The sequence below is a fragment of the Procambarus clarkii genome, chromosome 42, assembly GCF_040958095.1.
Source record: "Procambarus clarkii isolate CNS0578487 chromosome 42, FALCON_Pclarkii_2.0, whole genome shotgun sequence".
Taxonomy (NCBI): domain Eukaryota; kingdom Metazoa; phylum Arthropoda; class Malacostraca; order Decapoda; family Cambaridae; genus Procambarus; species Procambarus clarkii.
The window spans coordinates 13,914,735-13,927,526 of NC_091191.1; the positions used below are offsets into that span (position 1 = coordinate 13,914,735).

The 12,792-nt window shown below is 46.1% G+C and overlaps 1 protein-coding gene across 1 annotated transcript in view; it reads right to left on the bottom strand.

Moving 5' to 3' along the window:
• Positions 1–1,103: 1,103 nt before the first annotated feature.
• The window catches only part of LOC123748401 (putative neural-cadherin 2), a 109,566-nt gene continuing 97,877 nt past the window's right edge, over positions 1,104–12,792 (bottom strand). The window contains exons 21-23 of the mRNA XM_069339595.1: positions 4,912–5,118; positions 3,340–3,591; positions 1,104–1,552 (exon numbers count right to left, since the gene is read on the bottom strand). Coding sequence (XP_069195696.1) covers positions 1,479–1,552; positions 3,340–3,591; positions 4,912–5,118 — 533 coding nt within the window. The 3' untranslated portion in view covers positions 1,104–1,478. The remainder of the gene's footprint in view (positions 1,553–3,339; positions 3,592–4,911; positions 5,119–12,792) is intronic.

Below are 12,792 nucleotides of genomic sequence, written 5' to 3' on the forward strand. Positions count from 1 at the left end.
CCCCTCTCCCCTCTCTCCCCTCTCCCCTCTCTCTTTCTCTCCTCTCTCTTTCTCCCCTCTCTCTCTCTTTCTCCCCTCTCTCTCTCTCTTTCTCCCCTCTCTCTCTCTCTTTCTCCCCTCTCTCTCTCTCTCTTTCTCCCCTCTCTCTCTCTCTTTCTCCCCTCTCTCTCTCTCTTTCTCCCCTCTCTCTCTCTCTTTCTTCCCTCTCTCTCTCTCTCTCTCTCTCTCTCTCTCTCCCCTCTCTCTCTCTCTCTCTCTCTCTCTCTCTCTCTCTCTCTCTCTCTCTCTCTCTCTCTCTCTCTCTCTCTCTCTCTCCCCTCTCTCTCTCTCTCTCCCCTCTCTCTCTCTCTCTCTCTCTCTCTCTCCCCTCTCTCTCTCTCTCTCTCTCTCTCTCTCTCTCTCTCTCTCTCTCTCTCTCTCTCTCTCTCTCTCTCTCTCTCTCTCTCTCTCTCCCCTCTCTCTCTCTCTCTCTCTCTCTCTCTCTCTCTCTCTCTCTCTCTCTCTCTCTCTCTCTCTCCCCTCTCTCTCTCTCTCTCTCTCTCTCTCTCTCTCTCTCTCTCTCTCTCTCTCTCTCTCTCTCTCTCTCTCTCTCTCTCTCTCTCTCTCTCTCTCCTCTCTCTCTCCCTCTCTCTCCCTCTCTCTCTCTCTCTCTCTCTCTCTCTCTCTCTCTCTCTCTCTCTCTCTCTCTCTCTCTCTCTCTCTCTCTCTCTCTCTCTCTCTCCCTCTCTCTCTCTCTCTCTCTCTCTCTTTCTCTCTCTCTCTCTCTCTCCCCCCCCCCCCCCCCTCTCTCTCTCTCTCTCTCTCTCTCTCTCTCTCTCTCTCTCTCTCTCTCTCTCTCTCTCTCTCTCTCTCTCTCTCTCTCCCCCGCCCCCCCCTCTCTCTCTCTCTCTCTCTCTCTCTCTCTCCCCCGCCCCCCCCCTCTCTCTCTCTCTCTCTCTTTCTCTCTCTCTCTCTCTCTCTCTCTCTCTCTCTCTCTCTCTCTCTCTCTCTCTCTCTCTCTCTCTCTCTCTCGCTCTCTTTGTATAATGTTACTCGAAACTGGACGAATAATTACACGAATTACATCAAATGTCAAGTAATAAAAATGGTTTTGTACACAGACAAACAACAGGGAACAGTTAACGGTTATGGTGATACAAAAGCACAAAAGATTTGTTTCACTTCAGGGAATGAATTCCTGGACAGATATTAAGAACTCTTCACTACCAACAAGCTAATTATTTCCTTCCGAAGGCACTAGGAGGGTCTGGCGTTGGCGGCGAGACAGAACTGACTCCACACTCAAGGTCTTGCAGCCCCGTGAAGTCGTCGCTGGCTGGTAGGGACAGAGGCCTAGTCGTTACGTACAGGGTGGAGGTTGCTACCCCTCTGTTGGCTCCAATGGAGGTGCAGATAACTGCTGTCACGGGCGAGGCTCCGTTTGGTTTGCCTGAGGCTGTTGTTGAGTGGGTGGACTGTGGACTGGTGTTGGCGGTGTGTCAGGACTCCAGCATGTGCGCCACCTCACGGAATCCGCCCAGAAACTTGGCACTTCCTCTGCAGCTCTCCAGACCTGAAGTAACAGATTTACTCAGCATGTTATAGTGGCACTGATACTGCAAGAGTGCCACTGAGAGTATTGTTATAGTAATGCTGAGCGTAATTTGAAAATCATTTGGAGCACTGGAGTGACTCGAATCAGTAATCAGGGTACGTCCTTGAGGCCGCGCACCTTACCACTGTACCACAACATGGTCTAAGTTATACAACCTTGGATTTCACTGAATCCACGGGAGGTTAGCAGGCTTCTACTGAAGCCGGTCCAAGTTTCACATATAAACCCCAAGCACTCTGGTGTAGGTAAAGGTCATCAACCGAACCCTCTAACTTCCAAGACAAGGAAATCCCACTAACGTGATATATCAATGAGAAAATTAATTGAAACGTTGATATATATCACGTAAGTGAGGTCTGGAGCTGACGTGGAACATTCAGTAGGAAAGAAATCCATTAATACTGCTTCTGGTCAATTTTGGATACAAGTCCAATATATCATCAAGTGTTCCAGTACTCATATAGTAACTACAGAGTTCAGCATACCTTAGCCCAGGAGGGCGAAAGTCAAAAATTGACCATGTAATGTATCAATCATACAATGTATGTATGTGATGTAACTATATAACCTGAGCTTGTAAAAGCACCTTCATCACCTTCAGTGATTAAGTGCTTAATTGCACACTAGTTTCTTTATCAGCTACCTCACCCTGTCAGGGTAAATGAGACAAATGTATGTGAATGCATGTATGTGTGTATATATGTATGTGTATGTGTGTGTGTGTATGTATATGTATGGGTATAAAGCATATATGGAAGCTGATCAGAATTACATTTCACCTTTGTGAATGTACATTAATGACACTATGTAAAAGACACATCTAATACTTTATGTAGGGCATACGTAAATCTGTGTATCTATGTATTTACGTATGTAGGTTAGCTTAGCATTTTAAAAGCACCGAATCACCTTCTGTGGTTGAGTGTTCAATAAACCCTTGAACTGTATGTTTAACACTTCTCTAACCCTGTCCATGGAGGACAGAAGAAAATGTATATATGCTGGTTAGCATTGTAAATGTGTGGCCACGTCTGTGGTAGAAAATAATAAAAAAAAAAAAAAAAAAAAAAAAAAAAAACTGCTTCTGGATCCACAAAACTATTGAAGCATTAACATCGCATATTATCACAACACAGGTTAAATTTACGTGGATGATCTATAGAAAAACATACTTCAGATTATTCTTAATGTGACATACATTCTTATTAATTTGTTGCGACATCCTAGAATAGCAAATTTATAACAACAGATGAAATAAGGGATCCGACGACCCCTTGCACATTATTACTAAAAATAACACGGTTTTACAGGTAAGAATTTAACTTCTTAATTACAGAACAAAATGTAATCTTGTACTCTTCTAGTAATCTGCTCACTCGTGAGCATGTGTGGATGAGTGTGGTATGTGATTGTGGTGTATGTGATACAGGTAGGGGGGTAGGGGGACGACATACCTGCTATATTGGGGTTTATGGTCCAAGCTGGCAGAAGGGGGCCACATACCTGCTATGCTGGAGTTCTTGGTCCAGGCTGGTAGGGGGAGGGCCACATACCTGCTATGCTGGGGTTCTTGGTCCAAGTGTGTGTATGTATGTGTGTGTGTGTGTGTGTGTGTGTGTGTGTATGTGTGTGTGTGTGTGTGTGTGTGTTTCTGCATGTGTTTATGAGTGCAGCAAACAATTCTCTGGTCTTAAAACATGTAAAACAAAATCATGTATCTTCCACACACAGCAGTTCAAACTCACAGGAAGACAGTGATCCGGGAGAAGAGCCATCGCCTTCGTAAGCATAATTCCTCAGGTGGTCCCCTGCGGGAGGGATACTGCCGGTACCTCTCTTACCGCCGACGCCGTTCTGCTTCCCATTCTCCAGCGTCGTCCCTCCGGATTTCTTGCCTCCACGCTCAACGTCCGGGGCAGGCAATAAGGACCCGCTCCGTCTCTGGAGCTCCATGCTGCTGGTCTCAGAGGCGGCGTCCACCTGCAGCACATCTACGCCTGCCCAATATTATTAAATGAAATAAACAAAACATTCTCAGAAAAAACTTACATAAGCTGACAAGATAAAGATATAAATACAGTTCTCTCCAAGGGCAAGCGAGTTATAAACAGAGATCCGAATAGCATATGAAAGCTGAAACTATAAAGATACTTAATCACTTGTGAATGGTATTGAAGGGCTCCTCTGATGCCTACCGGGATGAAGCCATTCGCTGGCTTTGTTCAAGTACTTAATGCAACTCAAGAGGCCACTGACCTGGTAGGTTAAGGTTTCTGATTCAGGCTGGCAGTGGGAAGGGCCACATACCTGCTTTGTTGGGGTTCTTGGTCCAGGATGGTAGGAAGAGGGCCACATACCTGCTATGTTTGGTTTCTGGTCAAGGCAGATAGGGGGACGACCACATACCTGCTATGTTGGGGTTCTTGGTCCAGGCTGGTAGGAAGAGGGCTACATACCTGCTATAGTGGGTTTCGGGTCAATGCTGGTAGGGGGAGGGCCCCATACCTGCTATGTTGGGGATCTTGGTCTAAGTTGGTAGGAGAAAGGGCCACATACCGCCTATGTTGGGGTTATTGGTCCATGCTGATAGGGAGACGGCCACATACCTGCTATGTTAGGGTTCTTGGTCCTGGCGGGTAGGGGGACGACATACCTGCTATATTGGGGTTTATGGTCCAAGCTGGTAGAAGGGGGCCACATACCTGCTATGCTGGAGTTCTTGGTCCAGGCTGGTAGGGGGAGGGCCACATACCTGCTATGCTGGGGTTCTTGGTCCAAGCTGGTAAGGGGGGAGGGCCAGATACCTGCTATGCTGGGGTTTTTGGTCCAGACGGCTAGGGGGACGACATACTTGCTATATTGGGTTCTTGGTCCAAGCTGGTAGGGGGAGGGCCCCATACCTGCTTTGTTGGGGTTCTTGGTCCAAGCTGGTAGGGGGAGGGCCACATACCTACTATGTTGGGGTTCTTGGTCCAGGCTGGTAGCGGGGGAGGGCCACATACCTGCTATGTTGGGGTTCTTGGTCCAGGCTGGTAGGGGGGGGGGAAGGGCCACATACCTGCTATGTTGGGGTTCTTGGTCCAGGCTGGTAGGGGGGAGGGCCACATACCTGCTATGTTGGGGTTCTTGATCCAGGCTGGTAGCGGGGGAGGGCCACATACCTGCTATGTTGGGGTTCTTGGTCCAGGCTGGTAGGGGAGGGCCACATACCTGCTATGTTGGGGTTCTTGGTCCAGGCTGGTAGGGGGGGGAGGGCCACATACCTGCTATGTTGGGGTTCTTGGTCCAGGCTGGTAGGGGGGGGGAGGGCCACATACCTGCTATGTTGGGGTTCTTGGTCCAGGCAGGCTGACCGTTGGCTTTGGGCGGCGTCAACAGCTGCAGCTCCAGCAGGTTGGGCGTGTTGTTGCAGGGCGGGGAAACCTGTTGCTCACAGCTGACGGCGTCTTCCTTGTTGTCAGCGGCGCCTCTGCGCAGCGCAGAGCGGCGGTGGTGCTGATGCAGCAGAAAGGCGCAGATCAGCACTGTTTTGGGAGGAGCACGGGATGAGCTCAGGGTTTAGTAGTCTAGTGATGTGACCCACAGTTACAGTCTAATGATGTGGCCCACACTGACAGTCAAGTGATGTGGCCCACACTGACAGTCTAGTGATGTGACCCACACTGACAGTCTAATGATGGGACCTGCACTGACAATCTAGTGATGTGACCTACACTGACCGTCTAGTGATGTGACCCCACACTGACAGTTTCGTGTTGTTACCCACACTGACAGTTTAATGATGTGACCCACACTGGCAGCCTAGTGATGTGACCTACTCCGACAGTCTAGTGATGTGACCCACACTGACAGTCTAGTGATGTGACCTACACCGACAGTCTAGTGATGTGACCCAAACTGACAGTCTAGTGATGTGACCTACACTGACAGTCTAGTGATGTGACCTACACTGACAGTCTTGTGATGTGACCTACACCGACAGTCTAGTGATGTGACCTACACCGACAGTCTAGTGATGTGACCTACACTGACAGTCTAGTGATGAGACCTACACTGACAGTCTAGTGATGTGACCTACACCGACAGCCTAGTGATGTGACCAACACTGACAAATGCACAAAAAGCACAAGGAAGCACAAAAAGGCAAGGAATTTACTGGGTTTGCAAAGATGACAGATTAATGTTAGAGAACATAACTAAACTGATGAAAAACATTCCCGAGTCACAGAGATTATCATTCACAGACAAGCTACCAGTGATATATGCGGACTGAAAAAAGACAACATTGGGTAACGACCAAAACTCTGGAACAGATAGTTCAGAGAACCGCAGCAGTAGTGTGGAGGAAGAGGGTATTGTGGTACAAAATAACAGAAATATTGCAGAGCCAGGCAATATAGACAATGAGAGCAACAGTGAGACAGAGTGCATAAATGAAGGAATTGGGACGAAAAACGGAGATGGCTCCAATAAAGAGGTAGACAAGACAGACACAGATACAAATACCTTGAAAAACGCAAAACCGGAAGACATTTGCAAATTCTACGCCAAAGGAATATGCAAATATGGAAAATTAGGAGCAAAATGTCATTTTCTGCATCCTCGTGTTACGAACCCGGATCCAACGTCCGAGCCTGGAGCAGTGACAAACACGCCATCTGTGGGTCAGCTCCCGAAACCCCCGCCAAACGAACGACGACACCTAGTGAGGACAGCGTGTACTGGCCTCGAGGACCAGTTTCCAGTCTGGTTCAGCGCTCAACACCGCCGCTCCTGACCTCTGGTGAGGTGGTGCTCCGACGACGGCGCCATCTATGGACTGGATACGTCAGGTGTTTGCGCCCGCCACCGTAAGTGAGGAGTATTAGTGTCCCGGTTATTAATGACGTGTCTGCTTACAGAGCCGACATGGGACCACTGTGTTGAAGGTGGAGTCAGTCTACCCGAGGCAGCCAGTCTCCATACTGTGAAGTTTGCTGCAGCTGTTGTGACGTCGTCCCCCCGGAAGAACACTGTGGTGTGTTAAGCCTGCCAGTGGAGTGGCAGTGGAAGGACTTACCCGGGACCGACGGTTGGAGACGATAATCCACTGGGGTATTGAGGACAGGAGGGTGATTGGTGATATCACACGAGACTCCTGTCTAGGGCGTACCCCTTTTATCGTTCGTGGAGTGGCCGTACCAGCCTTGGTGGCTCAGTACCTGCCAGCAGACCTGCTGGACGTGTGGTTGACGGCCTCCACGACGGTGCCCCCAGTGGACCTGTGTTGTGGCTGACCTGTGGCCAGGGTAGGCTCGGCGTTCTCAGAGGACACGTCTTGAGGCCACGAAGAAAGCACCGCGGACTCAGCACCTAGCTTCGAGGATCCATAGTCTCCAGCAGAAGACTACAGAGTTGATCCCCTTTGTAAAGTGTTAATACCCCTCCCCCTTGTGTACTCTTTTATTTTATATATTTAAATGGTGATGGTGTTAATTATAATATTAAGTTCTTAACTTTCTTTCCCTACTCCCTTTTAAGTTACTTGCGTCACGGATCACATCCCTTGAAAGCCTCTACTGGCTTGGGGTCGGATATATATATCTTCCTCTAACGACATCAGAGTAAGAACCCCGTTGCGTCCCGAGAGGGCCGTAACACCTCGAAAATGCAGGAACATGTCGGCGAGGGGTACATGCCGTTTTGGAACAGGGTGTAGATACTTCCACCCTAAATTATGTCAATTTTCAATTAGGGACAAAAAATGCTACAATCTTCAGTTTCTGGAATTCCACGTGAGAGGTACATAGACGGGAAGATCAATACGACACTACTGGAATTTTTTTAGGGGAAGGCAGAAACAGAGTAGTAAATATAAGAGAGAGGAACAGTCAGATGGAACCACTACAGGATTACAGAGGGGAAGGGAGATACCCACAAGACTGGAATACAAATTATCAACAAGCACACAGGTACTACGCCACACAACACCCGTCCAACTACCAAAACTGGACGAATCACTTCCAAAACAACACACCCTGGACGCAAACACAGTGGCCTCCTTACCAGAGCCTCAGATATTAACACCAAGTAAGGCTTCCAGCACTACCACTAACACGATAACATCATTTATATTTGCCAACATCCAGGGTATAAAAACGCGCAAATCCAACAAAGTTCAGTTTAGATGGTCTCCTTCATGAGGCAAATGCAGTGCTTGCAGCCCCTAACAGAAACCCACACAAAGGACTACCGTGATTGTGAAATATGGATCTCAGAGTACAATCTTTTCAGATGTGATAGGAAACACCGGCTTCAGGGTGGGGTCAGCCTCTACATCAAAGACACACTCATCTGTACTGAGCTGCAAAATACCTCGAATGATATTGTGGAAGTGCTGATAATCAAAATAGATATTCTAAATGTAGTTATTGTCCTTGTATATAAGTCACCGGAGGCAAACCCTCAGCAGTTTAAAGACCAACTAATGAAAATAGAACACTCCTTGGAAAACCTCCCAAATCCAGCCCCGAACATCATCCTGCTTGGGGACTTCAACCTACGGCACCTGAAATGGAAGCACCTGGCTAATACAGTAATATCAGAAAGAATACCAGGAAGTAGCCTAAATGAACAGGCACATGCAAATGACCTGCTACGGATGTGCGATAGGTTTGCCTTAAACCAGCAAATAATGGAACCAACTAGGAAGGAGAACACGCTGGACCTCATTTTCACTAATAATGATGAATTGATCAGGAACATAATGATTACAAATACCTGTTACTCAGATCACAACTTAATTGAAGTTATGACAACCAAGGGGAGTAGACCTTCAAAACCAGTCCAGATTCCCGGTGGAGGAGATTTCAGCAAATTCAACTCCAATAATAAACAGATAAACTGGGAGCAAATAAAAGAGGACTTCACAGAAATAAACTGGGAAGAACAGCTAGAAAATGCAAACCTGAACCAGTGCCTTGAAAAAATAAGCTCAGTAGCACTAGAAATATGTTCAAACGGCATACCCCTAAGGAAAAAGAGGAAGAGATGCAGATTGCAACGGGAACGTCGTTCCCTATATAGGCGAAGAAAACGAATCGCGGAACAACTTGAGAGTCGCACCCTATCTCAAGAACGTCGAAGAAGGTTAGGTAGAGAAATAGAAACAATTGAACGCAAGCTACAAGAATCATACAAAACCCAGGAGAGGCAAAGAGAGCAAAAGGCCATCAGTGAAATAGAGAGAAATCCGAAATATTTTTTCTCCTATGCAAAATCAGGATAAAAAACCACATCTAGTATCGGGCCCCTGCGAAAGGGAGATGGAACTTTCACCGATGACAACAAAGAAATGAGCGAGCTACTTAGGAAGCAGTACGCCTCTGTTTTCAGAGAGCCATTAAACACACTAAAGATTGATAATCCAAATGAATTTTTCATGGATATGATACCAACATCAAATCATGTATCAGACGTCACCCTATCCCCACTGGATTTTGAAGAAGCCATAAACAGTATGCCTATGCAATCTGCACCAGGCCCGGATTCTTGGAACTCCATATTCATCAAGAACTGTAAAAAAAACACTATCGCAGGCCCTCCACATTCTGTGGAGACAAAGCCTATATACTGGCGTTATTCCTGATATACTAAAAACAGCAGAGATAGCACCACTTCATAAAGGAGGAAATAAGGCAGAGGCAAAAAATTACAGAACGATAGCACTAACATCGAACATCATAAAAAATTTTGAGAGAGTGCTAAGAAGTAAGATCACAAAATACATGGAATCACAGCATCTTCATAACCCCGGACAACATGGTTTCAGAACAGAGCGCTCTTGCCTGTCGCAGTTGCTGGACCACTATGATATGGCATTAGATGCTATGGAAGACAAACAAAACGCTGATGTAATTTACACAGATTTCGCAAAAGCTTTTGATAAATGTGACCATGGTGTTATTGCACATAAAATGCGTTCAAAAGGAATTACCGGAAAAATAGGCAGATGGATCTACAATTTCCTGACCAACAGAACCCAATGTGTAATAGTCAACAAAATAAAATCCAGTCCATCAACCGTGAAAAGCTCAGTCCCCCAGGGTACTGTGCTTGCTCCAGTACTTTTTCTCATCCTCATATCGGACATAGACAAGAACACAACCTATAGCACTGTATCATCCTTTGCAGATGACACTAGGATCTTCATGAGAGAAGGCAACATAGAGGACACGGCAAACCTCCAGTCAGATGTAGATCAGGTCTTTCTATGGGCTACAGAAAATAATATGATGTTTAACGAAGATAAGTTCCAGCTCATGCGCTATGGAAAAAATGAAAATATAAAGACGGAAACCACGTACAAAACTCAGGCAAATCATAACATAGAACGAAAAGGCAATGTAAAGGATCTGGGTGTACTCATGTCGGAAGACCTTACCTTTAAAGAACACAATAAAGTAGCCGTCACAACTGCAAGAAAAATGACAGGTTGGATAACAAGAACTTTTCACACTAGAGATGCTATACCGATGATGATACTTTTCAAAACGCTTGTGCTCTCTAGAGTGGAGTACTGCTGCACAATGACAGCCCCTTTCAAAGCTGGAGAAATTGCTGACCTGGAGAGCGTGCAGAGATCCTTTACTGCTAGAATCCACTCAGTAAAACATCTAAACTACTGGGACCGACTAAAGAGCCTAAACCTGTACTCCCTTGAGCGCAGGCGGGAGAAGTACATAATAATTTACACATGGAAAATATTAGAGGGGCTGGTCCCGAACCTGCACACAGAAATAACATCACATGAGACCAGAGGACATGGTAGGATGTGCAGAATACCCCCCGTCGAAAAGCAGAGGTGCAACAGGTCCTCTGTGAGAGAACTCTATCAACATCAGAGGCCCGAGACTGTTCAACACGTTTTCGCTACACATATGGGGCATAACTGGCAATCCCCTCACAGTGTTCAAGAGAGAACTGGATAAACACCTCCAAAGGATACCTGATCATCCAGGCTGTGACTCATACGTCAGGCTGCATGCAGCCGCGTCCAACAGCCTGGTTGATCAGTCCGGCAACCAGGAGGCCTGGTCGACGACCGCGCCGCGGGGACGTTAGGCCCGGAAGCACCTCAAGGTAACCTCAAGGTAAGACAGTCTAGTGATGTTACCTACACTGACCGTCTAGTAATGTGACCCCACACTGACAGTCTAGTGATGTGACCCCACACTGACAGTCTAGTGATGTGACCCACACTGACAGTCTAGTGATGTGACCTACACTGACAGACTAGTGATGAGCCCCACACTGACAGTCTAGTGATGTGACCCCACACTGACAGTCTAGTGATGTGACCCACACTGACAGTCTAGTGATGTGACCTACACGGACCGTCTAGTAATGTGACCCCACACTGACAGTCTAGTGATGTGACCCCACACTGACAGTCTAGTGATGTGACCCACACTGACAGTCTAGTGATGTGACCTACACTGACAGACTAGTGATGAGCCCTACACTGACAGTCTAGTGATGTGACCCACACTGACAGTCTAGTGATGAGACCCACACTGACAGTCTAGTGATGTGACCTACACTGACAGACTAGTGATGAGCCCTACACTGACAGTCTAGTGATGTGACCCACACTGACAGTCTAGTGATGTGACCCACACTGACAATCTAGTGATGTGACCTACACCGACAGTCTAGTGATGTGACCAACACTGACAGTCTGGTGATGTTACCTACACTGACAGTAGTCTAATGGTGAGGTCTACGCTGACAGTCAAGTGATGTGTCCAACACTGACAGTAGTCTAATGGTGTGGCCTACACTGACAGTCTAATGATGTGGCCTACACTGAGAGCAGTCTAATATTTTGCCTACACTAATAGTAGTAAAACGATGTGACCTACACTGACAGTAGTCTAATGATGTGGCTTACACTGACAGTAGTCTAATGATGTGACCTACACTGACAGTAGTCTAATGATGTGATCTACACTGACAGTAGTCTAATGATGTGATCTACACTGACAGTAGTCTAATGATGTGACCTACACTGACAGTAGTCTAATGATGTGACCTACACTGACAGTAGTCTAATGATGTGGTCTACACTGACAGTAGTCTAATGATGTGACCTACACTGACAGTAGTCTAATGATGTGACCTACACTGACAGTAGTCTAATGATGTGACCTACACTGACAGTAGTCTAATGATGTGACCTACACTGACAGTAGTCTAATGATGTGACCTACAATGACAGTAGTCTAATGATGTGACCTACACTGACAGTAGTCTAATGATGTAGACTATTATCTACATATCAGTAAAATATCAGCTGAATAATGACGAATATAACATTATGAGAAGTTTTATCATATAGCTTATTAAATAGGGATTCGAATTAAAAATAATATTGTTTAAAATTTTTCTGTGTTTTATATTACGTTTTAAAATAATATAAAACAAAACTTTTAGTTGTGTGTATTTATCGCCCATATTCCGCTGGAATGATTGAGTGGGATGAACCCTGGAAACGCAGATGCGAATCCTGGTCTTGTCATAGAGTTCTTTGTCATTTATTGCCTTTGGGACCATTCAACCTTTCTCACTCGTGTAGGCCCAGCGCCACAAGAGCATGCCCTGGGATTTGATGAAAAATTTTACTCACGACCCATTTCTTTCTTAGGGGCTTTCTTTGGGGAATTTCTTGTACTCTACGATCTTTTTTTATCTGTTGGTCTGATGAAGACTCCGTCTTTGACATTTGCCTAAGACTTTTTAGAGTGAAATCTTGCAGGAACTCGAAGGCTCCTGACTCCTTATGTAACGCTGTGACAACTTGTTTCATAAGCCCAAATTTTATGTGCAGTGGTGGGATTAGTATCTTCTGGGGATCCTCCCTGGCTCCCAACTTGCTTTGTTCTTCCCCACAGAGAACTTTATCTCCTATGGACAGTCAATTGGTAATACCTCTTTGGAGATCAATCAGAAACGTGACCCGTTTGAAGGTTCCGATGACGTCTCAGCCGGACTTAAAGGAGTCCAGCAATCACTAAAGCAAAGTTTAAGAAATAATAGCAATTTCCAATAATATGAGACATAAGCAATTACAAAATAAACTACTCAATAAAAAGACAATTGTCACACATTGTTAAAGACGTGGACTGCTGCACATCACCAAAGCAGCATTTACAGAGTGA